Consider the following 27650-nt stretch of genomic DNA (forward strand, 5'->3'; position numbering starts at 1 on the left):
TTTATAGAAGAGGCACTAATTTAAAAAGTTTTTTTGAAATTAAAAGCGCTAAACCTACTTCTAGACTTACTGGAACCTTTATGTGTGGAGCATGTAGGATGTGTAAATACATAAAAACAGGTAATTCCTTTAGAGTATTGAACACATATAAATTTTACCACAACCATAAGTTGAATTGTGAGTCCAAGAGTGTTGTTTACTTAGCTTCCTGTACCTTATGTATGGCTTTCTATATAGGGAAAACGGACAGGAAGCTTTGTGAGAGAATTTACGAACACTCTTATGCGACTAGCAAAAATAAAACAAAAAAAAAACAAAAATAAAACAGAAAATGCTTTAGAAAAACATGTTTCATTAAATGGTGGACATAGTTTCATGTTCCAAACTATTGACCAGGTACTTCCTGACATTAGAGGTGGCCCATATCCAGTACTATTAGAGGTACGAGAACTAGAATGGCAGTTAGCACTTAATGCTTTCTGCTTGCCTGGTTTGAATGAGAATTGTAATATTTCATGTTTGCTTAAATTAAGAAATCTTACACAATAGTGTATTTTTAATATTTTTAACTATTTTTAACTTTTTACTAATGACATTAACATAATCCTTGTATATTGTATACTGATTGTATACACACTTTTTATTTGAGGTAGTATGTAAGTTTTAAGATTTACTTTAATAGTGTTTGAATTTTTGTGCTTTGCACATTTAATTCATTGCTGCTATTAGTCACATGACTTCATGCTACATGGTTTAAATGCTGTAGAAACTGCGTAACAGCTGTTTGTCTGTGTGTCTGAAGAAGTTACTTTACTCAAAGTGACGAAAACATGAGAAACATTTTTATTAAATTGACTTTACGTTAAAAGAAAGGTTTTTTGGGATTAACATCTTTTTCTGCTGGCTACTGTTGGGCTCCTGTTCTGTTTTGGATTGTTCCTGATTTTTGCCCTGTCCCTCATTTTTTGGTTAAGATCATACCGACAAGTAAATAAGTGAATCAGAGTAACATGCAACATTATTTTAATTAAATCTAGAATTCTTGAGCAAAAAAAAAAAAAAAGAGAGGTATACAGCAACCCCTGTCAATCACAATAAAAGTAAATAAAAAAATGATACATTATGTTTTTCCCATCTGTGATTCTCAGATAAATCACTGACGATTCCAGACAATTCAATAATATCAAAGTTTCATACTTCCTATAGTGCGGAATTTTTAAGTGAATTAAACTAACATTTAAAAACGGCCCCTGATTTTGCAACTTCCTCACATTATTTTTGTCAATGTCCAGAATTATTGAGAAAAGCAGAAAGGTATACAGCTCAGGAGTGAGAGTAAATGTAAAAATAAATAAATAAATAATCTCTATGTCACTCGATGGGTTGCCAACTGGCTTACTGACAGAACCCACACTGTAAAAGTAGCCAACTCAAAATCCAGCTCCAGACAAGTGACAAGTGGAGTACCTCAGGGTTCAGTCCTGGGACCGCTCTTGTTTGAAATCTACTTCTCTGAAGTACAGGCCAGCACTAAGGGACTCTGGCTAACAAAGTTCGCAGATGGCTGCAAACTGGGAGCCATTACTGAATCCCCAAATGATGTGGATATTCTACAAAAGGTCCTTACAGAAACAGATGCTTGGTGCCAGAGCCATGGGCTCAAGCTCAATGCCAAAAAATGTATAGTTATCCCCTTTGGGAAAAAACATGTACCCATGAATTACCACATAAGTGGCAGTACACTAAACACCGAAAGTGTGATAAGGGACTTAGGGGCACAGGTGGACAGTGGTCTCTCCTTCGATAACCACATAGCCACAACAATCAGGAAATCCTTCTGTGTGGCACACCTCATAACTAAGGGCTTTTCATCCAGGAAAAAGGAGGTCATTGTCCCACTGTACTCATTCCTCATTAGACCCATTATAGAGTACAACACCCCATTTGGTATGTACCTCACAAGACATCTGCAACAACTGGAAAGGCCACAGAAATACCTCAATAAAAGAATCACAGGTCTAAAGTAGATACCCTATGCTGACCGTCTAAAAAAACTCCATCTATACTCTGTAGCATATCACCTACTCAGAGGAGATCTCTGCTTAACATACAAGGCCATGTCAAACCCAGTGCTGTTGGACATGCTACACTTAAAGAAATCCCAATCCCTCAGAGCCACACACTCCAGGGATCTAAACCTGGTCATCACAATGAACAAAACATGCTGGAGGGATAGGTTCCTAACCCAGAGACTCCCCATACTCTGGAATAGACTGCCCATATATGTCAAGCTGAGTGCCTCTTTGGCCTTCTTCAAAAGGAACCTTGATGACTGGATGGGAGATAGGAAATTCACTCCGGGGAATCACATCAGTCACCCTGCTAGACAGGGGACCAGGGAAGTAAATATTCTGGGAAGAAATAGCCAAGGAATTGTTATGGCTAGGCTTGTATAGGTCCTAGGGCCAATAGCCTAGTACCAACCTATGAACCTATGAACCAATGCAATTATAAAAAACTGTGGTCTGCTGTGGATAGTGTTAATTACACACGCCCACAATTTTTCTGGTATGTTGTCAGTAACAATTAAAACTAAACATAAAAGTCAACATCCATGAAGCTCCCCTTCTTTGTAATTCCCAGAATTCTCTAGTCATATGATTGACTAGCGGTTGCCAGGAAAGCAATGTGATTGGCTGCTAAAGACAGCTGATAGTAGGCACTTAGACCACACAGTAATAGGGCATGGGTTGGCAACACAGTAATAGGACTCAGCTAAATATTAGCATAGTAAAAGAAAGATGAAACATTACATATTTGTACTGCATATTTTTATTTCAATATACTGGCCATTGACCACTCCATTAATCAATCAGCTCTTTTATTCCTCCATCCTTACTAAATATAAACCATAACCTCTCACACTCTTTGGGGATCCCCTCTTTCAACTGGCAATGAGGTCAACTGTTAGCCAACAGAGATGATGTTATCCTTGCAAACCATGCGTTTTTATATTGTAAATCCACTCCTTGCAGGAGTGACAAGATCACCCCTGAATTGTTGGGGCCAGTGGTGCATATTTGCTTACGTGCACACATACACACACACACACACACACACACACACACACACACACACACACACACACACACACACACACACACACACTGTGCCTCCAGTGATTGCATATTCCCATAACCCTTTATATTCTTTATTCTAGACTGGATTTCTATCACCACCATGATTTTTCTCATTAGGTGTTCTCCTATATTTTCTTTCTTTTTTTCCGCCACTCTTTCCTCACCTTAGTAATACATGTTATAATGTTTTGGTGTCTTTGGGGTGCTGCACTAAATTCAGGATTCAGTAGTGAATCAGTATTTGTATTTATCTAACTGGTCAGGAAAGTTTTGCATGCAATACCCCACTAAGGTAACTAGATGTGTGATGGAGTCCCATTTTATTCATGGGGAGGCTCTGCAAAGTTTGATTCATTATGTGAACTAGTTTGAATTTATAGGTGATAATATTTTATAAGGGGTGCAAAGGGTAAAACTCCCTTTATGAAGGGAGCTCCCACTCCCACATCACACAGCCATGACTTTTAATAAGTTTTTATAATCAAATTTGTAGAAGTATCCTGTCAATCATAGATTCATAGGTTCATAGGTGTGTACTAGGCTAATGGCCTGGAGCCTTTACAAGTCTAGCCCATAGGATTACCCTGGCATTGTGCCACCTGACCTTAGTTTCCAGTACCTCTGTCGAGTAGAGCCACTGTCATGATCCCTGGGGTGAATTTTCTATTTCCTATCCACTCATCAAGATCTCTCTTGAAGTGGGCCAGTGAGGTGCTCTCTTTGACATGTATGGGAAGTCTGTTCCATAGCATGAGCAATCTCTGGGTTATGAACCTATTCCTCCAGCACATTCTGTTGATTGTGGTAATGAGGTTGAAGGCATTGGAGCATGTGGAGTGGAGGGATTGGGATTTCTTTAGATGTAGCATTTCTAACAGAGCTTGGTCAGATATGACTTTATAAGTCAAGCAGAGATCACCTCTAAGAAGGTGAAATGAGACAGAGAATAGTTGGAGTTTTTTTCAGTCTGTCCATATAGGACAAGTGCTTAAGGCCTAGGATCCTCTTTGTGAGGTACTTTTGCAGCCTCTCCAGTTGTTGCAGGTGTCTAGTAAGGTACATGCCAAATGGGGCATTGTTCTCAATGACTGGCCTAATGAGGGATGAGTAGAGGGAGACAATGACCTCTTTCTTTCTGGATGCAAAACCCTTAGTAATGAGATGTGCCACATAGAAAAACTTTCTGACCACAGTGGCAGTGTGGTGGTCAAAACAGAGGTTGCTGTCAACCTGTGTTCCCAGATCTCTTATAGCTCCTTCTGTGTTCAGTGGACTACCATCGATGTGGTAGTTCATGGGAACTGTTTTTTTCCCAACGGGGATGACGATACATTTTTTGGCATTGAGCTTAAGGCCATGGTTATTACACCAGTTGATGGTCTCAGTGAAGCCTTTCTGTAGGATGTCAACATCACTTGGGGAGTTAATGGCACCCAACTTGCAATCGTCTGCGAATTTTGTCAGCCACAGTCCCTTTGTGTTGGACTGGATTTCTGAGAAGTAGATACCAAACAGGAGAGAACCCAGGACTGATCCCTGTGGGACTCCACTCGTGATTGGTAGACAGTCTGACTTGGAGTCAGCTACTTTCAGACTGTGTGTTCTATCTGTGAGCCAGTTTGCAACCCACCTAGTGATATAGGGGTTGATGCCTAGCTTAGTGAGTTTTTCTATGATTCCTGAGTGGGGAATGGTATCAAAGGCCTTGGCCAGATCAAGGTAGGCTGTATGAACCACCTTGCCTTCATCCACAGCTCTGGTGACTGACCAAGTTGAGCAGGCTTGATCTACCCTTCACAAAATCAAACTGTGTTGGATCCAGAGTTTGGAGATTCCTTATATCCTTGTTTATTAGGTCCATGATGATGCATTTCATAACTTTGCATATCAGACTTGTCAGGCTAATGGGACGATAGTTCCCAGGGTCTGTAGTCACTCCTCCTTTGTGGGGAGGGATAACTATAGCAATGCGCCATTCCATAGAGACAAAACCTGAGGTGAGGCTGTGATTAAACAGGGCACACAGGTGAGGTGCCAGTTCTTTCTGTAGTTCATGTAGATCACAGCCAGGGATATTGAAGGATCCCAAAGAGGCTGTATTCTTGGCCTTGGACAATGCTGTCTTAACCTGTGCAGCAGTAATACTGGGTGTCTAGCAATCTACTGGCCATGTGATTGGTCCTTTAGGGGGGTAAGAGGGGAAAAGTTGGCACTGAATCTGTCGGCCAGTGCATTGGCAATATCTGTTGGCTCGGTATAGGAGGTACCATTGTGCAGTAGCTCAGAGCAAATCTGGGTATTGCCATGGAGGTTCTTTAGATAACTATAGAAGGCCTTGTGATTGTCTTTACTATCTGCTGTAATTCTGTTTTCATAGCTAGCTTTAGCGGATTAGATGAGAGATCTCAACTTTTTGTTGAGGCTGATAAGGGAGTTTTTCCAGTCTTAGGACTTCACCTTATTCCCATCAGTTTCCTCCTTCTGTTGTAGAGTTTGTTTATGGCAGGGGACCACCAGATTGGCTTCCTTTTTTTGGAGGAGAGCGTCTTGGTTCTATTGGGTATGGCAAGATCCACGCATTTGTGTACATGTTCGTACAGTGCATTGGTGTACGATTCGGCAGTCATGCAACTATTCTCCATTTGCATGGGTGCCGTGAAGTTAGCCACCTCTGTTCTTAGGAGCACAAAGTTAGCTTTGGAGAAGTTTTTCATGGTGGTTACCTTTGCGGGGGGGGGGGAGGGGGTGGATTTCCAAGGTGATTAGTTTGTGGTCGGATCTAACCAGGTGTAGAGCAATAGATGCCCATGTTAGCAATGACCAGGTCAAGGATGTTGCTACCTCTAGTGGGGGTAAGAACGAGCTGGTCCAGGGCATTGGAATTAATGAATTCCAGGAAATGTTGGGCAAGTGTATTGGTACATGAGTAGTTTTCCCAGTTAATGGAGGGGTAGTTGAAGTCACCCAGTATGAGTGTGTTAGGTTGGACCCTAATATTCTCCAGGGTGCTTAGGAACATGGAATGAGTGTCTTGGGACATGGTTGGGGACCTATAACATGCTACAACCTAAATTGCTGTCTTACCCAATGTTAGTTGCTCTTCAAGTATCTCTGATGCATTACGTTGGGCTACCAGTCTGGAGGTGTGCGCATCCTTTATGAATATGGAAACACCACCACCTTTGTTGCTTCGGTCCAAGTTCTGGGGCCAAAAGGTGTGGAATGAGTTATAGCCTGGTAGTGCAGGGGTTCTTTCTGCTGCCTTGAACGCCGATGTTCTCCATTTTAATGAGTGCGTCGAGCAAATGCATTTTGAGATTTAGACTTCTGGCGTTGAGCAGCATGACCCTCAGATTAAATTTTTTTGTAGCTGTTATGGTGGTACTTTGACCTTTGGAACACCACCTAAAAAAGGCACTATAGGGGTGGCAAGAGCCTTGGCCAGTATCTGGAAGCCCAGGGGTGACAGATGCAGGCCATCTCTGGCAAAGCATCGAGGTCTGTCAATCACGTCATCCCAGGCAGACAGATACTGGATCCCCTTAGAATGACACCAGAAACTTTGCCAATTGTTGAAATAAATAATTTTCTGCTTGTACTGTGGTATCATTCTGGGTGATGGCAGGATGCTGCTCAGGAGCTCAGGGGTAGGATCGTACCTGCCTGGGCTACATAATCTGAGAGCTCCTCCATGTCTCTTTTCATGTAGTCCAGGGAGGTATGTCTCAGGTTATTCACACCCACATGTATAATGACAGAGTCATATTTGTACTTGTTATTGAGGGACCTGAGTGCGAGCATTATATGGCAGATCCTGGCACCTGACTGGCAGATGACTGTTACTTTCTCCTTATTCAACCTAGTGAGTGGGCTATCAGTGTGCCTCACTATCAAGTCACCTATGACTAGTGTGCTGGGCATGCTGTTTTACCTTAGGGGCTTTGGTTGAATGGCACAGTGTTTAGAAGTGTCTTGTGATTAGTGTTGTGTTATGGTGGTCAAGTGCGTTTCTGCCTTGGAGGTCCCTGCTGTTTGGGTAGATTTTTATTGTGATCCTCCACAAAGGTGGGTGTGTGGTTTGTGTTTTCATGTGAAGGCAGTGCTGGTGTGTGTTCTGGAGGGCTGTGTGTTCCATGTCATGTGGTGCAAGTGTTGACCTTCTCCTTTTGACCAGCTATTCCGGTCTTGGCTGGAGAGTGCGTGGCTTCCAGTTTGGATATATAAGTGCATCTCTCGCACGTCTGAGTGTTGGGAGGTAAGAGAAGAAGGTTGTCGGTGTACATGAGGCAGTTGCTGCATTGCCTCAAGATGCCCAAGTTCACCAGGTTAACAGGAGAAAGCACAGGGAACTGACCCTTAGACATGCCTGGAGGGGTGGGCATTAATAAGTACTGGAGCTGTTTCCTTGCAGAATGTTTAATGTTGGTAGCACTTTTGTGTGCTACAATAATTGCTACAAAAAGTCTGGTATGGTAAAGTGCTAGACTACTAAGCTAGTAAAAGTGCAGGAGAGGAGAGAACTAGCAGATCTAAGTGAAAAATTGAAGAGCAGACTTTGGCACATCTCAGGAGCTTACAAACAGTCCTGGATATAGCAAATCTCTATCTGGACTAGACTAGTTACAGGAAAGACTAAAGAATGCACAAAAAGAATGGAAACTGGAGTCAGACACTGTGATATTTAGTGCTTTCATTCACTCTTTATTCATCTAACACATGAACTTCATCAGAATGAAATCACAGAAAAAATGCCACCCTTATGAATCACTTCCAATCGACTACTAACCAATCATATGTAAGAAAAATAATTAATTAAAAGAAATAAGATAATTTAACTCTCACTATTCTTAAAGTTGTAACAAAAGTAAAAAATATATTTGTAACATACTTTAAAAAAAAGAATGTCGTTTCTCATGTTTTTTCCGACAACAGAAATCCTTTCATGATTGGGTCTATGTCTCAACAAGTGAGTGTTAGTTCCGAAATGAATGCATCCTGTGACTTTGAGACTTGCAAAAAATATTTGTTTTTATTAGAGAAATTGACTTTAAAAACTGTTGCTTTGCAACTTGAAGTTTCTAATTTAGAAGAAAACATTAGAGTGGGATGTGTGCCTTTCGGGTTGCGTATTCAGAAGTTTCTTAATTGTGTCATGCAGGGAGACATTTTCTTTCTGGAATTAGTTGAAATTTTTAATAACACTGGCCTAGCCCTGATGAACAGCTTGGTTAAACATTACAAGAGTGAGTTGTTGGTTTTAAAGGACAAATTGACAGCACTTGAAACAAAGATAAAAGACAATAAGTGCTTTTCGGAATTCAAGTTGTTTTATGGAGGGATTTCAATAAAAGCCGATAGATAAAGAGCCTCCATTATTGCTCATAAGCATAGTAAATTAAAGAGAGACATATCAGCTTACAGAGACAATACAGCATACTTGGTAAAAATGGAACTTTTAGAAAAGACATTAATAAGCAGGGCAGATCTGAGTCACTCCAACCTAGGGTTGATTCAGATTTAAATTTGCCATCTGTTCCCTCTATTTCTAATGACACTCTTCAGAAAAACACTGTAGACTCTGATAGAACAATACAGGTGGCTGCTGGTTCATTGACCTCTACTAACAAAGGTCCTTTTTTAGTAGACAAAACTGGGAACCAGAAGACTCACAAATGGTCCAAGAATGTGTGCACAAGGGACAAAGGTCGGGGGAAAAACAAGAAGAAGAAGTAATGACTGATAGCACTTTTAGTATTAATATTGTGAATTTAAGTAGTGTGGCTTTATCTAATGAAGTCACAACATTGTTACAACGTGGTTTTTCTTTCATTCCAGTCAAAAGATTAAATATTACTAATTTAATCATTGATTTTAAATTATATCTAAGAAAGTTAAACTTGAAGTATGTTTTTGATGGTTCGCCCATTGATGACATATCTGCAGACACTCCTAAGGTGAGGAGTACTTACAATCCAGTTTTGTGTTTTACTTTACAAGTTTCTGGTAACCTTTGTGAATCACATTTCAGAAATGTAAAGCATGTTGATAAAGTAGTAGGCAATTTGTCTCAATCTGAAATGAAAGCTTTATATGAGCTAGGAAATAATAATCACTTGAGAATTATAAAGGCAGATAAGAGGGGTTCCCTTGTTATTATGGAGACAGATTTATATGAAAAAGCTATGTTTTGTCTTTTAAGTGATGACAAAAAACTACAAATTGGTCACTACCAAACAGGTGGAAGACAGTTTTATAACAGTCGATGTACTTTTATTTGATTTGTATTGTCAGAACAATATCAATCATTCCACATACAGATGAACATCCTAGATTAGCACTTTTGTTTCATATACCAAAGATACAGAAAGACAAACAAAATCCCCCATTTAGGCCTATAGTGTCTTCAGCATTTTCTAAAACTGAGCCTATTTTCCATCTGGCTGGACAAAATGTTGAATCCAGTTGTACTAAATTCTATTTAAGGGATGCATGGCATTTGTTACAGTTATGTAACTATAACAATATAAGTATACAATTTGTTTTTGCATCCCTTAATGTAAGATCTCTCTACACAAGTATTAATAAGGAGACAGGCTTGGAATTTTTCAGAGTATCTCACTGAATTCACTACTTTTGGGAATGAGAAAATTAACACTATTTTTTGCTGACTCTTGGTACGTTGATGGAAATTGTACTTGGTAACAATTTCTTTAAGTCTGGGAAACAATTGTTTCAAGAAATTTCTGGAGTTGCTATGGGGTCTCGGGTAGCTCCATCATTTCCAAATATAGTGATGACCATGTGGGAAACATGATTTCTTATCACCCATCCATTGGCAAAAACATTTTATTGCATAGGCGTTATATAGATGATTTGTTTTTTCTTTGGAAAGGTGATTTTGGAGCTTTTTCTCAGTTTGTAGATCTTAACAAGACCACTGTGTTTTTACATTTTATAGTTGGAGGTTTTGGTAACAGCATTGATCTTCTGGATATATATTTGGAGTTCACTAATAACAATTTTGGATTTTTTAGTCAGATCTATAGGAAATCCACATTTGTGAACCAATACCTCCACAAAGATAGTCTACATCCACAACATATGAAAAGGGGTGTAGTCAAGGAGCAGCTGATAAGACTCAGTAGGTTGACTAGTGAAGATTCCACGTTTTTAACAGAGACAGATAGATTAGTGTGTTTCTTTATACAGAGAGGTTATGACCTGTATTGGTTAAGAAAAATTGTTTCAGAAATAATTGATCTGAGAAAAGGTACGGCTTGTCCAATTTTGACTGGTACAGTCAATGATGTAATTATTTCCAAAAAAGTTTCAGAACATTATCAATTGTCGTTCCCCATTCCAGTTAGTAATGTTATGGAGGTTATTAAGAAGATCATTTGTGAAAACTGGAAAATTGTTACGGGTAATCCTAATTTGGTTAGGGTGTTGGGAGATAGACCCAGATTCACCTACAAGAAAGTTGTGAATATTAAGACTATTGTAGAGAGAAACAAAACTGTACATAACACCCAAAATAACAGCTCTTTTGGTACCTTTTCTTGTGGCTATTGCAAACAATGTAAATTTATAGCAAATTCTAGTTCAGTAGAACTTGGGGAAGCCAATAAGATCATATGGGCCACAGATCATTACATTTGTATGTCCACTTTTGCGGTTTATATTGCCAAGTGTAATTCCTGTACACATTTCTATATTGGTAAAACCATTAGGACTTTAGCCAGAAGGATTTATGAGCATACATCAGCAGTAAAAAATAAAGATCAAAACTATGCTCTAGCTAGACATGCTTTAATGTGTAAAAATTTTAAGAAATTTACTTTGTGTTAGAAAAAGTTAATTCAGAGGTTTTTTCAGGTGATTGTAAAAGTTTGCTGGAATGTAAGGAAAGTAAATGGCAAATTGCTTTGATGGCAGATAAAAGTCCAGGGCTTAATGAAACCATCAATATTAAATGCTTTTTAGCTATGCAGAGATTATAAATTTTAGTTTACTATATGCTTTTTTTAAAGTATGTTATAAATACATTTTTTACTTTCGTTACAACTTACAACTTTAAGAATAGTGAGTGTTAAACTATCTTATTTAATTTAATTAATTCTTTTTCTTACATATGATTGGTTAGTAGTCAATTGGAAGTGATTTATAAGGGTGGTGTTTTTTCATTCTGATGAAGTTATGTGTTGGACGAATAAAGAGTGAACGAAAGTGCTAAATATCACAGTGTCTGGCTCCAGTTTCCATTCTTTTTGTGCCTTCTTTAGTTTATCTTGTTTAGTGGGAAGGAGTTTTTCTTGTCTGTAATTACAGGAAAGGAGGGAAACAAGCCCAATGCAGACTTTTAAACTAAAAAGATGAAAGAGATGGAAAAACGGCCCAAACAGCCAATAAACTACAAATTCTGGGCCAGAAACCACTCCTCTTGTGGTACATAGGCTACCTAGTGCTTACCACTCCCACTGATAAGCTAGAAGGCTTCCCTCCAACACAGAAAGGCTTGGGGGGATCAGAAGCATACATACAGTCCTGGATACAGCAAATCTGTATCTTGACTAGACTAGTTACAGGAAAGGTGGGAAAAGCACAAGCATGGGCTTTTAGACCAGAAAGTTGAAGGAGATGGAAAAACTGCCCAAATGGTCAATAAACTACAATTTCTGGGCCAGAAACCACTCCTCTTGTGTTAGATAGGCTACCTAGTGCTTATCACTCCCACTGACAAGCTAGAAGGCTTCCCTCCAAAACAGAGAGACTTGGAGGGCTCAGAAACTTACAAACAGTCTTGAATACAGCAAATCTTTATCTGGACTAGACTAGTTATAGAAAAGGTGGGAAACAAGTGCAAATGCAGGCTTTTAAACCAGAAAGCTGAAGGAGATGGAAAAAATTGCTCAAACAGCCAATAAACTACAATTTCTGAGCCAGAAACCATTCCTCTTGTGATAGATAGCCTACCTAGTGCTTACCACTCCCACTGATAAGTAGCTTACAAACAATCCTGAATACAGCAAATCTGTAACTGGACTAGACTAGTTACAGGAAAGGCAGGAAACAAGCTTAGAATTATTATTATTTTTTTTGTTACAGAAAAGCAGCTGAAACAGCACTTCAAGAGCAGTGCAAGCTAGCACATGAGTGTGCTGCAATATTAAAGCAATTTATTCAAACTGTATTGTATTCTTAACTGAATTCAATTATTGTTTAATTCAACTCTGAACAGTTAAAAAAGTGCCAAAAATATACTTATCAGCTGAGAAGCACACTCAGTCAGAACACAAAGTAAAGTGGAAAGGGAGAAAGGAGAAACAGAAGATAATTTAAGGTTAAGGGCCTAAGTGGGTTGGCCTACTCAAATGTTTTCTCTGTATTAGGTAGATTGAGCTAATGACACTAGACTGGGATAAAGCTGGGAGAGAGCTGAACAGACGGGACTGGTAGGAGAGTCTGAAATCAAATTATGATCTCACTGTATTCAGTTGAGTGAGCAAATGAGATGGACCCAGAAGGAATATTCAAACACAAATTTACAGGGGGGGGGCAGCCATTTTCAAAGCCACCAAGATTAATACCACAACAAGAACAGGGATGGAGGGTGGGTAACTAACTGCAGAGAGACAGAGAGATCACAATATTCAGTGAAGCAAATAAATACAGAGAAAAATAAAATGCAGTACTATCTTTAACACAATATTCAATAAAACAAATAAATAACAGAAAAATAAAATGCAGTACTATCTTATAACACTGCAAGTTTGTACTTATCTCAGCTTGTAATAAAGTTGATGTAGGTATATAACAGCTAACCAAACAGCTCAAATATTCAGCTATTCAGCAGAAATAAATTCAGAGATAAGTGACTAAGACTAATAAGCACAGAGAAACCCTCTAGGCTAAGAGTTCAACACTGAATATCAATGAAGTGAGAATAATAACCCCCCACTTACTAAAGAGAGATCACAATATTCAGTGAAGCAAATACACAAAAATAAAATGCAGTACTATCTTTAACACAATATTCAATGAAACAAATAAATAACAGAAAAATAAAATGCAGTACTATCTTATAAACTGCAAGTTTGTACTTAGCTTGTAATAAAGTTGACATAGGTATATAACAGCTAACCAAACAGCTCAAATATTCATCTATTCAGCAGAAATAAATTCAGAGATAAGTGACTAAGACTTATAAGCACAGAAAAAAATCTAGGCTAAGACTTTAACACCAAATATCAATGAAGTGAGAATAATAACCCCCCCCCCCCACTTACTGCAGAGAGACAGAGAGATCACAATATTCAGTGAAGCAAATAAATACATAGAAAAATAAAATGCAGTACTATCTTATAACACTGCAAGTTTGTACTTATCTCAGCTTAGGATTTATTGACACAACTCACATTGTACATGTATATTTGCATCCTCTGTCCCATCTTTATTTCCAAACTCATTTCTCATTTATCATTACTATTTACATGCTAACAGTATACCTTTCACTTGTTGCTTACTGACTCCATAGCTTCCTTCCAGAACAGTTTGACTGTTCCTCATCATGAATCTATTTCTGGCAACAGGGCCTTCTATATCCTTATGCCTAAAATAAGGAGTAGCTATCCACTGTGCCTAAGAATCATGATTACAGTGTGTGTGTGTGTGTGTGTGTGTGTGTGTGTGTGTGTGTGTGTGTGTGTGCGTGTGTGTGCATGTGTGTGCGTGTGTGTGCGTGTGTGTGCGTGTGTGTGCGTGTGTGTTGTGCAGTTGTACTAATAGGGAAAGGGTTTTTCATCAGGTAATGTGTATGGTTAGAGGCAGTGGCACAGTTAGGGCAAACACACGAGTAAGGTGGTACGGAGGTATGGGGGAAGCCCCTACTCATCCTTACTCATATGTATCAACCTTAACCCTTACCCTGATGATGACACCTTCCCTGCCACTGACTCAAACCCCAATCCTAAATATTACCAGATGAAAAATAATTTTTCTAACAGTATCACTAGTCAGACAAGATATATCTAAAGGTACCTTTGGGTTTTAGGGTGGATTTTTTTGGTTTACTATTTGAAAAGAAAGCCTTTGTTTTCTTTTTTTAATAACTGTGGTTTTGATAGTTTTTGTTAGTTAGTTTTGATATGCAAAAGTCAATTTTGCATACATTGATGTTTCAGTCCATCAAAATGAATGCATATAATCAAAAATCCCATATTCTACAAATCGAAATGGTAACGCTTTTCCTATTGTTGTGCCCTTCTCCCCTTAATATTACAATCCCATCCCTCCAGACCAGCACTGTGGCAGACATGTAAAACATCCATCGGTGTCACAGGTAAGACATGTTTTGACAGTAGCTGCAGTATCTGACCTCATCCAGTTGAAGGAGGAATAAAACTAATTATTTCACCTCTCTCAGGGGAGGGAGATACTGATTAGTCCCTGTTACCTCTAATCTCATTTGTTTCTTTGCTGGATACTACAGAACACAGGTGTTGACCGTCAATAGCCTCACAGTTACAGGTAAACTGAGCAGCAGATAGGAGTGTACCCTGGGGAGGGAAGAATCATCCTGGTTGTTATATCTTATTTTCTTACACTTCTATAAAGCTCCAAGACAATGACAAACTACAACCATCTACACTTGTAAGCAACAATGCTTAAACAAAAATTAATATTTAGTTCATTAATTTTCTGCTTTGGTAAAGCTCTACACTATAAACGTCTGTCCATTGTTATTGCAGTGAGTTACTGTATTTACTACTGTCAGTTACATTTTGTTAAATATGACCTGCTTCTTTTATATACTACATCTTTCTTTGGAATCTTCCAAATGTTCATAGGTTCATAGGTGTGAACTAGGTTAACGACCACTGGGGCCTTTACAAGTCCAACCATGCAACTCAAATGTCTTCCACAAATTGCTCTGCCTTAAAGGATATTTTAAAGGGGAAATATGTTAGCTAGGACAACATTTAATTATTGCCTCTGATCTTCAGAGCCATAAGTGACAGACCAAGGGTGAATTTCTGGTTCCCATACATTGGTCCAGCTTAAGCATAATGGTGTTAGGGAAGGGATTTGCTTCACATTGACAGGAAACCTGTTCCAGAGAATGGGTATTCTCTGAGACAAATACCTTAACCTCCAACATGTCTTATTTATATTGTAAGCAAAGTTTAACTTGTTATATTGAGTAGTTTGGATGCTGTTCATTTTGCAGATATGCAAAAGGTCCATTATAGCAGAGACCAAGGATGCCTTGTATGCCAGACATAGATCACCTCTCAGCAGTCAGTAGGAGATGGAGTACAGATACAGAGCTTTGAGACAATCTGTAAAGGACATTTTGTTCATGCCCTGTATTCATTTTATAAGGAGCCTTTGTGCAAGTTCCAGTTGTTGTGTGTGCATACCTAAGAGGGCATTACATTCAATGATTGGTCAGATGAGAAGCAAATAAAGTGGCACTGTGACATCCCTGAACCTGGATGCCATGCCCTAACTTATGAGTTAAGTGACATAATGATTTTCTTACTACCTCAGACACAGGTTGGTCAAAAGCCACATCACTATCTACATGTATCCCTAACTCCCACACTGCTGTGTTTACTCCTGGGGTGTTTTATCGTTGAAGTAGTTTCCCAGGGTGGCCAACTTCCTAAATCATACTATTATGCATTTCTTGGCATTGAATTTTAAGCCATAGCTTTGGCACTATTTATTTGTCTGTGTTAGACCTTCCTGTAAGATGTTTGTGTCTTTGGGGGGGGGGGGGGTTGTATGACTGCATCTAGTTTGCGATCATGTGCAAACATTGTCAGCCAGAGGCCCTTGACATTGGCATTGACTTCCAAGAAGTAGATGCCATAGAGGAGAGGACTAGGCATAGAGACCTGAAGGACTCTGCTGGTGACATCTTAGTGGATGTGGTCTCCCCAGTCCTAACATCCTGGGTCATATCTGTGAGCCGATTGTCTGTACAACATGTTAGATAGGGATTTATGGCCAATTCTGTAAGTTTCTTAAGAATGCCCAAGTGGGTATAAATGTCTTAGCTAGGTCAAGGTAGTAGGTACGCTCTGTTTTGCCCTCATGCATTGGCTTACTGGCCTTCTCAAAAAAGCCTACCAGATTCAGTTGGCATGACCTCCTCTTGGCAAAACTAAATTGGGTTGGTTCCAGTGTCTGAAGGTTTTCTATATCGTTATTAATCATTTCCATGATAATTCTTTCATTAGCTTTGCATATGAGACTAGTCAGGCTAACAGGTCTGTAGTTTCCACAATCTAATAGTGGTCTGCCCTTGTGCAGAGTGATGACCATAGGACTCTTCTGTTTGCATGGCACAAAGCCTGTTTGGAGAGTATGGCTGAATAGTGATTCCAGTTGCCCTGATAGGTCATAATTCATGCTGTTTAGAAGGCATCCTGGGATATTATAGTCTGTGTTTGTGACATAGAGTGCATTTAGGTAGCTGGTTTGGTTATGTTTGATGGTATTCCCTGGGAGGTGGCTGGGGGAGTGGGGTGAAGTTGAAACTGAATTTGTCAGCCAGTATATTTTGCTATATCTTCTGGCTCCATTTACAATCAGTTTGGGGCACTGTTGTGAGTTGCTTTTAAGGTTTTGGACATAGCTAAAAAAAGTGTTATAGCTGTCCTTGGCTTGGAAAGCTATCTTTACTTCACAATTGGCTTCGTTGGACTTAATTATCCCTTTTTAGTTGTCAATTCAGCTTGATGAGGCAGTTTTTTTTTTATCTTTTTGGATGTCATACTTTCCACATTTAGCTAGGTTTTTTTTCTTTAATTGTAAAATCTGTTTAAATTTGGGTTCCATCATGGTGGTTTGTTTTTGAGTTTGATTTAGGCTGACTTCTTATAGGTACAGCAGCCTCTGTGCAACTATTGACATGGTTGTGTAGAGTTTCTGTGTATAGTTCCAGATACGCTGCTGTGTTATCTGGGTTTGGAGGGGCTTGAAATTTTGACAGGTTATCACTTTATAAGAGGTAGTTTGCCTTGTAATAGATCCTAATTGCTACAGAATTTTCTGGGGTTGCATAATTGATTTTTATCACAAAGAAGACAGCTGGGGGGGGGGGCAGCATTCTCCAATATTTGTGAGTACCAGATCTAATATGTTTGTGTTTCTAGGGGGAATACGCAGTATCTGGTCTATAGTGTTTGTGTTAACAAAGTCTAGGAATCTCAGTGCCTGCAAATTTAGGGGTCATCTATTATTTCCAGTTTTTGGAGAGATAATTAAAGTCACCAATGAGTTTGGTATTCCTTTGAATGGTGAGTGTCTCCAGTAGGTCTAAGTATGAGCTATTGGTTTCATGGGCCATGAAGGGTGACCTATTGTTTGCTAGGATATGGTATGGGACTTTGTCAATGGTAATCTGGATATAGAGAAACTCCAGTGCATCATCCTGTTTAACCCACATTGAGGTATGTTTGCTATTTATGTAGATCAAGACACCTCCATCTTTAGTCCCTGCATGAGCAGTTGCTGTTCTAATTGTGTGGAAGGCACTGAAGCCTTGCACTGCTGAGGTACTCTTCTTGGCTTTAAACTATGTCTCAGTAACTGCACAGATTTCTACATTCTCCAAGATGAGGAGAGCTTGGAGGCTGTGGAGCTTCATGTTTAGACTCCTTTCACTGAGCAATAATATGTACAGATTGCTTTGGGTACATTTTGCTGCACTGGAAGTTTTGTCAATTAGGCATTGCCTAAGAAAGCTCTGTGGAGGACAATGTTTTAGCCAAAATTCAAAAGCCTAGATGGGACAGGCACAGACCATTCTTGGCAAAACAACATGGTCTGTTGACCACATCTTCTCATACTGAAAATGCTGTATCCTCCTAGAATGGCACCAGAAAATAAGCCAATTATTAAAGTCAATCATCTTCTGTTCTTATTTTGGCATCATCCTGAATGAAGGAAAAATTCTGTTTAATGTTAGGAACATATCAACCTGTGACACATAATCCAAGAGCTCCATTATGTCTTTCTTCATATAGTCTAGGGAGGTATGCATCAGGTTATTTACACCTACATGGACCATGACTGAATCATACTGGCACCTGTGCTGCCCTGACGAGTACATGTGTAACTTGGTGGATCCTGGCTCCTGATAGGCAGCTGAATATTATTTTCTCCTTATTCAGCCTGGTGAGAGGGGCATCAGTATGTTACACAATGGAATCCCCTATGACTAGAATCCTGAGTAGTGTGTTTGCTTATCTTATGGGCCTAGTAGGTGAGGCTCCACTTGGTATGGCTGTATGTATAGTGCTGGGTGTCGTTTTTGTAGAGGTGCTTTTGGGTTTGCTGGTGTCCAGTTGCCCAGCCTGGGGCACCTGGGATAGCTCTGTTGAACGAAAGATGGATGTAAAACTAAAAAACCTGCCAAACATGAAGTAAAAACTGATACACTATATATAGGTCCACAGACAGCGATGCAGCTTGGAAATGGATGACATGACAGTATGAAGGAGCTTGGACATCCTCCGCATCCAGTGGGCAAAATGGAAGGATAATGCAGCAAAGCCACTTGGCTTGGAATCCAGAGCCTACTGCTCAGGAGGAGGAGGACAAATTAGAAATAATGTGGGAATTGTGGTGAGGAAGAGGCCTCAGAAGAAAGTGAGGGATGTTATCAGAATTAGTAACAGACTCATGGCAATCAGACTCTGGTGTAAGGATAGGGCACTATTCGTAATCTCAGCATATGCCCCATGGCAGGGCTGTGAAAGTGAGGAAAAGAGTGCATTCAGACAGCAGTTGCAGGACGTACTAGATAAAGCAAGAAACATGAATTGGTATTGATAATGGCCAACTTGAATGCACATGTCAGGACAGACAGAACAGGATATGAAGACGGCTTGAGTCCACATTAGTGGGGCAACAGGAATAAAGAAGGAGATGCCATTCTAGACTTTGTCTGATGAATGGTTTAATGGTGGCCAACACATGGTTCAGCAAGACAAATGGACATGAGATCACTTACAAAAGTGGTCAACATGCAGCTCAGGTAGACTTTCTCTAAGTAAGGGAAAGGGCATTGGAGTAGAATCAGGGAAACAGTCATCCCACAGTATACTGGTTGCCACAATCAGCTGCAAGCAGTGGTCAGAGAAAAGCTCTAAGGTCAACAGGCACAAGGCTGAAAACATGGAAGTTGACTGGAGAGAAAGCACAAGAATTACTCAGAGCTGTAGCACCTCAGAAAGAAGAGCAAATAGGGGAAACTGAAGAATGTCAGTACCGTAGGACAGCACTTATAAGGACTATAGAACATATATATGTCCAAGGTAGGTATGGAAGCACGGTACATAAGGAAAGGTGGTAGTGGAATGCAGAAGTGCAGGAAGATATCAAAATAAAGGAGTTGTTGTGTCTTTTGGCTTATCCCGGTTAGGGGTCGCCACAGTGGAACTCCGGTCCGCTAATGTTTGGTAGTGGATGTTTACGTGCCGAGTTACCAGCCCTGATGCACAACCTTCAGTGAAGGCATGCCCATTTACGCATACCTCCACACAGAAGACATTCTAGCTGAGAATCGAATGCGACAACGTCTTGCAGTGAGGCAACAATGCTACCGCAGCACCACTACCGCGGAAAATAAAGAAGGAGTGCAGGAAAAAAGGAAGATAGAAAAAATAGACCATGCTTACAAGGAATACTGGCTGTCTAACAAAAAGGCTAAGAGAAGAGTTGCAATAGCAAAGAACAAGGCATCAGAGGCACCCTACCAGCTTCTAGAAAGTAACTCAGTAGATGGCAGAAAGAAACTCTTATCAGGTTGCAAGGCAAAGAGAGAAAGATAAAGAAGATAGTCATACACCTTTCATAATGGATGCTGGCAACAACCTGCTCACCAGTCCACAGGAAATCAAAAACAGATGGAAGAAATACTTTCAGCAGTTTCTGAAAGAACAAAACCCTACAGAAGCTGTACTGCCCCAGACACAACTATGATGACAGAAGAGGAGGAGCCCACCCCAGAAGAAGTAGGAACAGCACTAAGGAAAATGAAGTCAGGGAAAGCAGCAGTATGATCAAGATGTTGGGTGAGACAAGGAAGAAACAGCCCCTGAAGGTACTCACAGCAGTATGGAGAGAAAGGAGTATCCCAGATGACTGGAGAATAAGCAAAATAGTGCCAGTGTACAAGAACAAAGGGGACTTACAAAACTGTGAGTATTACAGAAGTATGAAACTCCTGTCACACTGCATGAAGGTTCTGGAGAAGGTGAAAGATAAATGAATACACAGATTAGTAGCTTGACGTACTGCATGAAGGTTCTGGAGAAGGTGAAAGATAAACGAATACACAGATTAGTAGCTTGACGTACTGCATGAAGGTTCTGGAGAAGGTGAAAGATAAATGAATACACAGATTAGTAGCTTGACGTACTGCATGAAGGTTCTGGTGAAGGTGAAAGATAAACGAATACACAGATTAGTAGCTTGACGTAGCTGGGAGGGGTGGGTGAGGAGAAGGGAAATGAGGAAGTCAAAGCTAGAAACAGAGGATCTGCAGCCAACTGGCAGACAGTGTCAGGGGTCAGGGATAGGGTATGACAGAGGAATGCCAAAGAAGCAGAAAAGCAAGCTGTACAAAATAGCTGCTGTGACCGGTATTACTGTATGGTTCAGAAACCTGGACAGTAAAGGCAGAACAGTTGAGGAAGTTAGAGGTGATGGAGATGAAGTGTCCAAGATGAGTTGTAGGATGCACACTATAGATAGATGAAAGAATGAGGACATCACAGCACAATCCAAAGTAGCTCCAGTTGTAGAGAAAGTCAAAGAGAACAGATTATGGTGGTTCAGGCACATGTGAAGAAAAGTGGAAGACAATCTGGTAAAGAACATTTCAGACATACAGAAAGAAGACAGGAGGAAATAAGGGCATTCAGCAAAGAGGCGGATGGATTGAGAAGACCTTCAGCAGTCAGGCATGACTGTCAAAGAAGGCAGGAAATTGGCATTGAATCAAGAGAGATGGCAACGGCTGACAGGACACTGCAGTCCTATGTAGAAAATGGGAAAAAGGTGGCTGATGATAACAGTTTTGAGTTTGCTGTGGATGATTTTGGCAAATGGAGTGTCTATGGGGTCTTTGGAGTTTAGGATGATTACATTTAAGTGCCTCACCATATGTTGGACTATTTGTGGGGTGCATGTTATGTGTGGTAAGTGTAGCATGCATGTTTCCAATAACCTGATTGGTTTCATGAGTGCTTATTTGTTTAAGGATTAAGTGATCAAGAAACAAAGGCTACATTGTTTCAGGATGCCCATATTCACCAAACTGACTGTGGAGAAATTGAGAAAGTGCATATCCATTATGTCAGGTCATTTATTAGGTGAGCTAAAAGGGTGTGGTGCACTAGGGCTTTACAGGGAGTTTACCAAGGGTGCTTTTGGGACTAGAGATGACTAGACTGTGTGCTACACTAAATTTCAGGGGGCAGTGCTCCTCAAAGCACAAACTAGCTCCTCTATTCTCCTCTGCACACAACGTGGTTGCTCTACACTTACCAAGTTACTGGATGTAGTTTTGAGGGTAGTTTTATAGAGAAAATTTAGTTTGTATATGCCTGCTGCTATAAAAGACAGCGCTAGCTGCCTATGCATGATGAGGGGCAGCAGACAAAAGCACCAAATTTATACAGGCATGAAAAACAAGGTAAACTGGCTAAAATGCCCTCTGGGCAATAAAACAACTACACTCAGGCCTCTCTAATGAGTTTCCCAACTCGGATAGACAAGGCTACCACTTGCTGCCACTAGATGGATAATCCTAGTTGTCTTAATATCAAGATACAGAAAAAGCTTGCTGTAGTGTAAAAACATACTAATTAACACAACAACTAGCTAGACAGGGGAGGTGAAGTTTGCGCTGAACCTGTCTGCTAGCAGGTTGGCTAAGTCAACAGGTTAAGTGTAAGTGATACTGTTACGTACTAATTAAGAACAAACCTGGGCTTTGTCACAGAGGTTCCTGATGTAACTGAAGAAGACTTTATGGTTTTCCGTTGTTATGGAGGCTAGTTTCAATTCATAATTTGCCTTGGAGGTTTTCACTAGTGATCTAATTTGCTTGTTGAGGCTACGGAGGGAGTTTTTCCAATTTGGAATTTGTTCCCTTTTACCATTGGACAACAGTTTCTTCCTTTTGTTGTAAAGCCTGTTGATAGAGGATGTCCACCAAACAGGTTTGTGTTTCCTTGATGGCTGAGTCCATGCAGTTGTACAGATGCTTGTATACTGCTTTGGCGTACTGCTCAGCATAGCTGTCTGCATTTTATGAAGGGGGTGGTGGTGGTGTGAAGCCACAGATACCCTGCCTTAGGTGGTTGTAGTCAGCTTTTGAGAAGTTTTTTAGCTTGATTACGGCTGGGGGAGGGTGAGAGAGAAACTTCGAATGAGACGTTCCGATGATCTGATCTCACCAGGGAAGAACATACTATGGGAGTGGTGCATCGGTCTCTTTCGACATCCCCAATATGTGTCTTTAACTCACACCTCCACAGATCAAGTGTTACAGGCCCTATCCAAGGCAAGGAACACAGCTTCCATGGGACCTGATAGTATCCCAGGATGTATTCTTCACCATCTCCAGCAAGAACTGGTTTCTCCATTGAGCACCCTATTCAACCACAGCCTAAGAACTGGCTTCATTCCAGCAGAGTGTAGAACTGCCAATGTCATCCCTTGCACAAAAGTGGTGCCACTACTGACCCTGGAAATTATTGCTCCATTAGCTTGACAAGTCTGATCTGTAATGTCATGGAGCATATTATTATGGATCTCATAAACCAGAACATAAGCAATCTCCAAGCACTGGACTCCATCCAGTTCGGATTCTTCAAGGGCAGATCTTTCCTGTTGAACCTGGTTGACTTCTTTGAGACTATCACTAAGGCCCTGGATGAGGGAAAGTCAGTACATACAGCTTACCTTGACTTGGCCAAGGCCTTTGACACAATCCCCCACCCCTATCTTATCAGGTGTTTGGCCAACTGGCTCACTGACACGACCCTCAAGATCAAAATACGCACCTCCACATCTGATAGTAGACCTGTCACTAGTGGAGTTCCCCAGGGATCTGTCCTGGAACCCCTACTGTTTGGCATTTATTTCTCAGAGGTACAGGCAAAGACAAAGGGCCTGTGGCTGACCAACTTTGTGGATGACTGTAAGTTGGGTGCTGTCATTGACTCCCCAAATTATATTAACATACTGCAAGAGGGTCTCACAGAAATTAATGACTGATGCCAAAGTCATGGCCTCAAGCTAAATGCAAAAAAAATGTATCATCATGCCATTCGGCAAAAACACAACCCCTATTGATTACCACATCAATGGCAATCCCCTAAGCATACAACCTGTGGTATTAGACCTGGGCACTCCGGTTGATAACAACCTCACATTCGACCATCATGTGGTTAGAAAAGCCTTTTACTTGGTTCATCTCATAAATAAAGGGATTGCATCCAGAAAAAAGGAGGGTATTACCTCTCTATACTCCTCCCTCATTAGACCAATAACTGAGTATAACATCCTATTTGGGATGTACCTCTCCAAACATCTGTACCAACTGGAAAGGCCACTGAAATACCTCACAAAGAGAATCCATGGCCTCCAACACCTGTCCTATGCAAACAGGCTCAAATCACTATCACTCCACTCTGTATCATACAGATTGCTCAGGGGTGATCTGTGTCTCGTTTACAAGGCAACCTTGGACCCTGCCCTACTACAGATGCTCCATATCCGTATGTCTAACTCCTCATGCACTACAGTTTGTCTCCCAGAGGCTGCTCCGTCTCTGGAATAGACTTCCCATACACTTCAAACAGAGCACCTCGCTGACCCTCTTCAAGCACAACCTTGATGAGTGGATGGGAAACCACAAATTTGTCCCAGGGGTTCCACCTGTGTCCCTCATTGACAGGGGCAACAGGTGATGACTGAGGTTTCTTTTTGGGGAAAAACTCTTGGATAAGCTTGTAAGGTCCCCATGGCCATTAGCTTAGTAACCTCCTATGATTCAGAGCAAATAAATCAGCAGAATGAACACTGAGAGGCAAAATGCCCTCTTTGAAAAAGAAAAAAGAAGAACAAAAGAAAAGACGAATAATTCGAGATATCAGCAACAGTTTATTTTAAACAGCTTCACAAGTGGATTTTTTAATAAAAGTACTTAGCTTTGGCTGGATGTCACCAGATACAAGAAAAACACTTATGAGGCTTATGTAAGGACTCCAAGCAATGCTAAGCTCTGTGAAAAAAAAGCCAATAGCTGTGCAAATGTGTCGGATTTATGCAGGAACTAAAAACAAGGTAAACTGACTAATAAGTCATCTGGCCAATAAAATGCCTACACTCAGGGCTCTCTAGTGTGATTCCCTCCTCAGTCAGACCAGGCTACCACCTAATGTCACTTGATGGATAATCGCAGTCATCTTAATGCAAAAACACATATAAAAGCTTGCTGTAGTGTAATAATACATTAATTAAAACAACAACTAGCAATGCATTGAATTCAGAACAAGTAAATCAGCAGAATGGATAGTGAGAGAAAAAAATGCACTTTTTTAAAATAAAACTCAAGGAAAAGTAATAAAAAATTCAATATATCAAAAAAAGTTTACTTTAAACAGTTTATACAAGTGCAATTTTTCAATAAAAGTATTTATCTTTGTCTGGATCCCACCAGATACAAGAAAAACATTTATGTGACACAAATGAGGACACCAAGTCTAGCACTGCTGGGCTCTGTGGAAATGAGCTGAGCTGCAGAAACATACCAAATGTATGCAGGCACTAAAAAACAATGTAAACTGACTAATAAGTCCTCTGGCAATTAAATCAACTACACTCAGGCTTCTCAAGTATGCTTCCCAAAAAATACCAGGCAATCAGTCTACAGACTACTACATGCTTAGCCAATAACCATACAGTGACCAAAGATTAGACTTAAACCCTGTACCGTGTATTTGTGAGGTAAAGACCTTAACCAATATGCCAACCCCAAGACAAGGTTGTGCAAAGATCAGCCCATTTACCACTTTAACAGAGAAGCAAATTAATAAACACAATATTTCAAAAGTTAGTTACATCTAGTTTAATGTTTATCTACCATTACTCATCAACATCTCACTGATACAATATAATATTCAGCCATTAGCCCCTGAAAGAATTTAGTCCTTTAAACATGAAAGAGGAGGAAAGTGAACCACATGCAAACTGAATAACATATACTTGAACCCAGGAAGTCTGTGACATTCTCAACTGACCAATATTTCCTGATGATGAACTTCCAATACGGCTTTGCGCTCAGCCCCATCTCATTTCAAGGGTTAGTAATACATAATCCAGGCAGTTAGAGCCAGTGCCTTGCATGTCTCAGAATTTTGCCATCTCTTCATGTGGATCTCATTTGGGATCTGGGCCAAGGCATACCACATGACACTGTCTCGTTAAAACAAAGTGAAGACCGTTACTACAGGATTGCACAATGACATGACTAGAAACCCATTCTTACACTCAAGCAAGGTAAGGAGTACTAGGACAGAAAAGTGTGTACACAGAAAACATGCACTTCTCTGCTGCTAGTGCCAACAATGTGGTAAACCATGCCTTTTAGCTGTTGCTGATTTTGTAAATCATCCCCGATTTTGCCTCATATTTTTGCCGTGTCCCTTATTCATTTTTTTTTCATTTCCTGATAAATAACTCATGATTACAGTCAGTCATTAATGCCAGTCATTAACGTTTCATGCTTCTTATTGTTCAATAAATGTATGTTGATGCAAAACCTCTTTTAGAATTAGAGTAATAATTAAAAATGGTCCCTGATTTTAGGCCTTAACCCTCCATTATTTTTGACTTTGTCAAGAATTCCTGAGCAAAGAATTTGAGACGTATGGGGTAAACAGAAGACAATCATTATGCATTGTGCAACAGCTGATTGTTTCAATGTACAGTGAGAAAAAGACTGAAATTTGTAGCTTTTTTTTTCATAAAAATATACTTGATGTACTTTCAATGAAACTGCACTTCATGTTTTTTTTTTCTTTTTTTTTCCATATTTACTTCAGAGAAGCAGGAAACCATAGAAAAATATTGTGCATGTTGTTTCTGGTCCCGCAACACATTACACATTTACAGAAATGAATCAAATGGAACAAGGAAATACAACTACAGTAAAAGGGAAACTGATGACAAATTCAGCTTCAGCTGATAATAAACTTGATTTCAAAGCTTCTATAAAAAAGGAAAATGAAAAAAGACCTTCAAATCCCAAGCAAGTAAGTGACTTCTAATAACTTGTGTAGTACCATTCTGGTATTTCTATGAAAAGCATTCTGGGAAAAATTCCATCATACAAAGTATAGCTCACTGAATACGGTGTTGCTTAAAATGAGAGTTCTGTAAATGATGGTGATGATGATTATAATGGTGGTGTGTGTGTGTGTGTGTGTGTGTGTGTGTGTGTGTGTGTGTGTGTGTGTGTGTGTGTGTGTGCTTGCATGCATGTGTGCATGTGTGCGTGTGTGTGTGTGTGTGTGTGTGTGTGTGTGTGTGTGTGTGTGTGTGTGTCTCTGTCTGTCTGCCTGTGCTGGAGGTGCTTCACTACATATCAGTGAAATGTAACTCACTGAGCACTAACGCCTCAACTTACAATTTCCCTGACAGTATTTACCATTCATTTACTGAGACAGTAAGAGTGCTGTTTATCTTATAATTGTTAATATACTTACCAAGTGCAGTGGGATGGCGACGAAGTCTCTCAAGTTGGGAGTGAAGAAGGTTTGTTCCCCTGCAACAACTTTTGTAATTTGTAAGGAAATGAACACGTAACTATTTGTGAACAACTAAGTAATTAGTTCCACACAGTGTGGGGAGTCAGGACTTTGCAATGGAATGTATGTCTGCGCCTGTAAAAATAAATAATATACCCTCCACACATGGGTGTATGTATATGACTCTGCTACCCCCTCAAAAATATGATACCAGGTTGCACATTAGGCCACTATGGTGAAAGTGCAAATGAAAGATTGTCTTTGGATACTGCTGCCATTATATTGACACATGCCAGGGTGGGTACACTTTTCTCAAAAGGTCAAGAAGTTCATCTGTTTTCACTGATGGCTCATTACCAATCAAGGCCATTCTTTCCAGGATTGTCACACATACCTACACACATACTTTTAACATTATGCTACTTCAACGTCTCTCTCTCTCTCTCTCCCCCCTTGTTTATTCTCTCTTTTCCTTGTTCTATCTCTCTCTTTCTCTCTCTCTTATAAAAAGTACTTTATTAACAAGCAAAGCTTTCAAGTTATAAAAAACTCTTTTCAATGCATAAAGTGGATCATGTGATGTGTGGACTTATTTGATAGGCTGGCATTTTTGATATAAACCTGTATGTTCAGGAAGGGACATAATGAATTGATTTTATACATTGAGAAAGAG

At 40.0% G+C, this 27650-nt stretch overlaps 1 protein-coding gene across 1 annotated transcript in view; it reads left to right on the forward strand.

Moving 5' to 3' along the window:
* Nucleotides 1-27650, forward strand: part of LOC122813256 (dynein light chain Tctex-type 5-like) — a 233902-nt gene that overhangs the window by 64542 nt on the left and 141710 nt on the right. Inside the window, exon 2 of the mRNA XM_044085485.1 lies at nt 26273-26482. Within this exon, the coding sequence (XP_043941420.1) occupies nt 26345-26482 (138 nt within the window). The 5' untranslated portion in view covers nt 26273-26344. The remainder of the gene's footprint in view (nt 1-26272; nt 26483-27650) is intronic.

Source organism: Protopterus annectens, chromosome 10.part0, assembly GCF_019279795.1.
Source record: "Protopterus annectens isolate FY-2018-M chromosome 10.part0, PAN1.0, whole genome shotgun sequence".
In the NCBI taxonomy this organism is placed as follows: Eukaryota; Metazoa; Chordata; order Ceratodontiformes; family Protopteridae; genus Protopterus; species Protopterus annectens.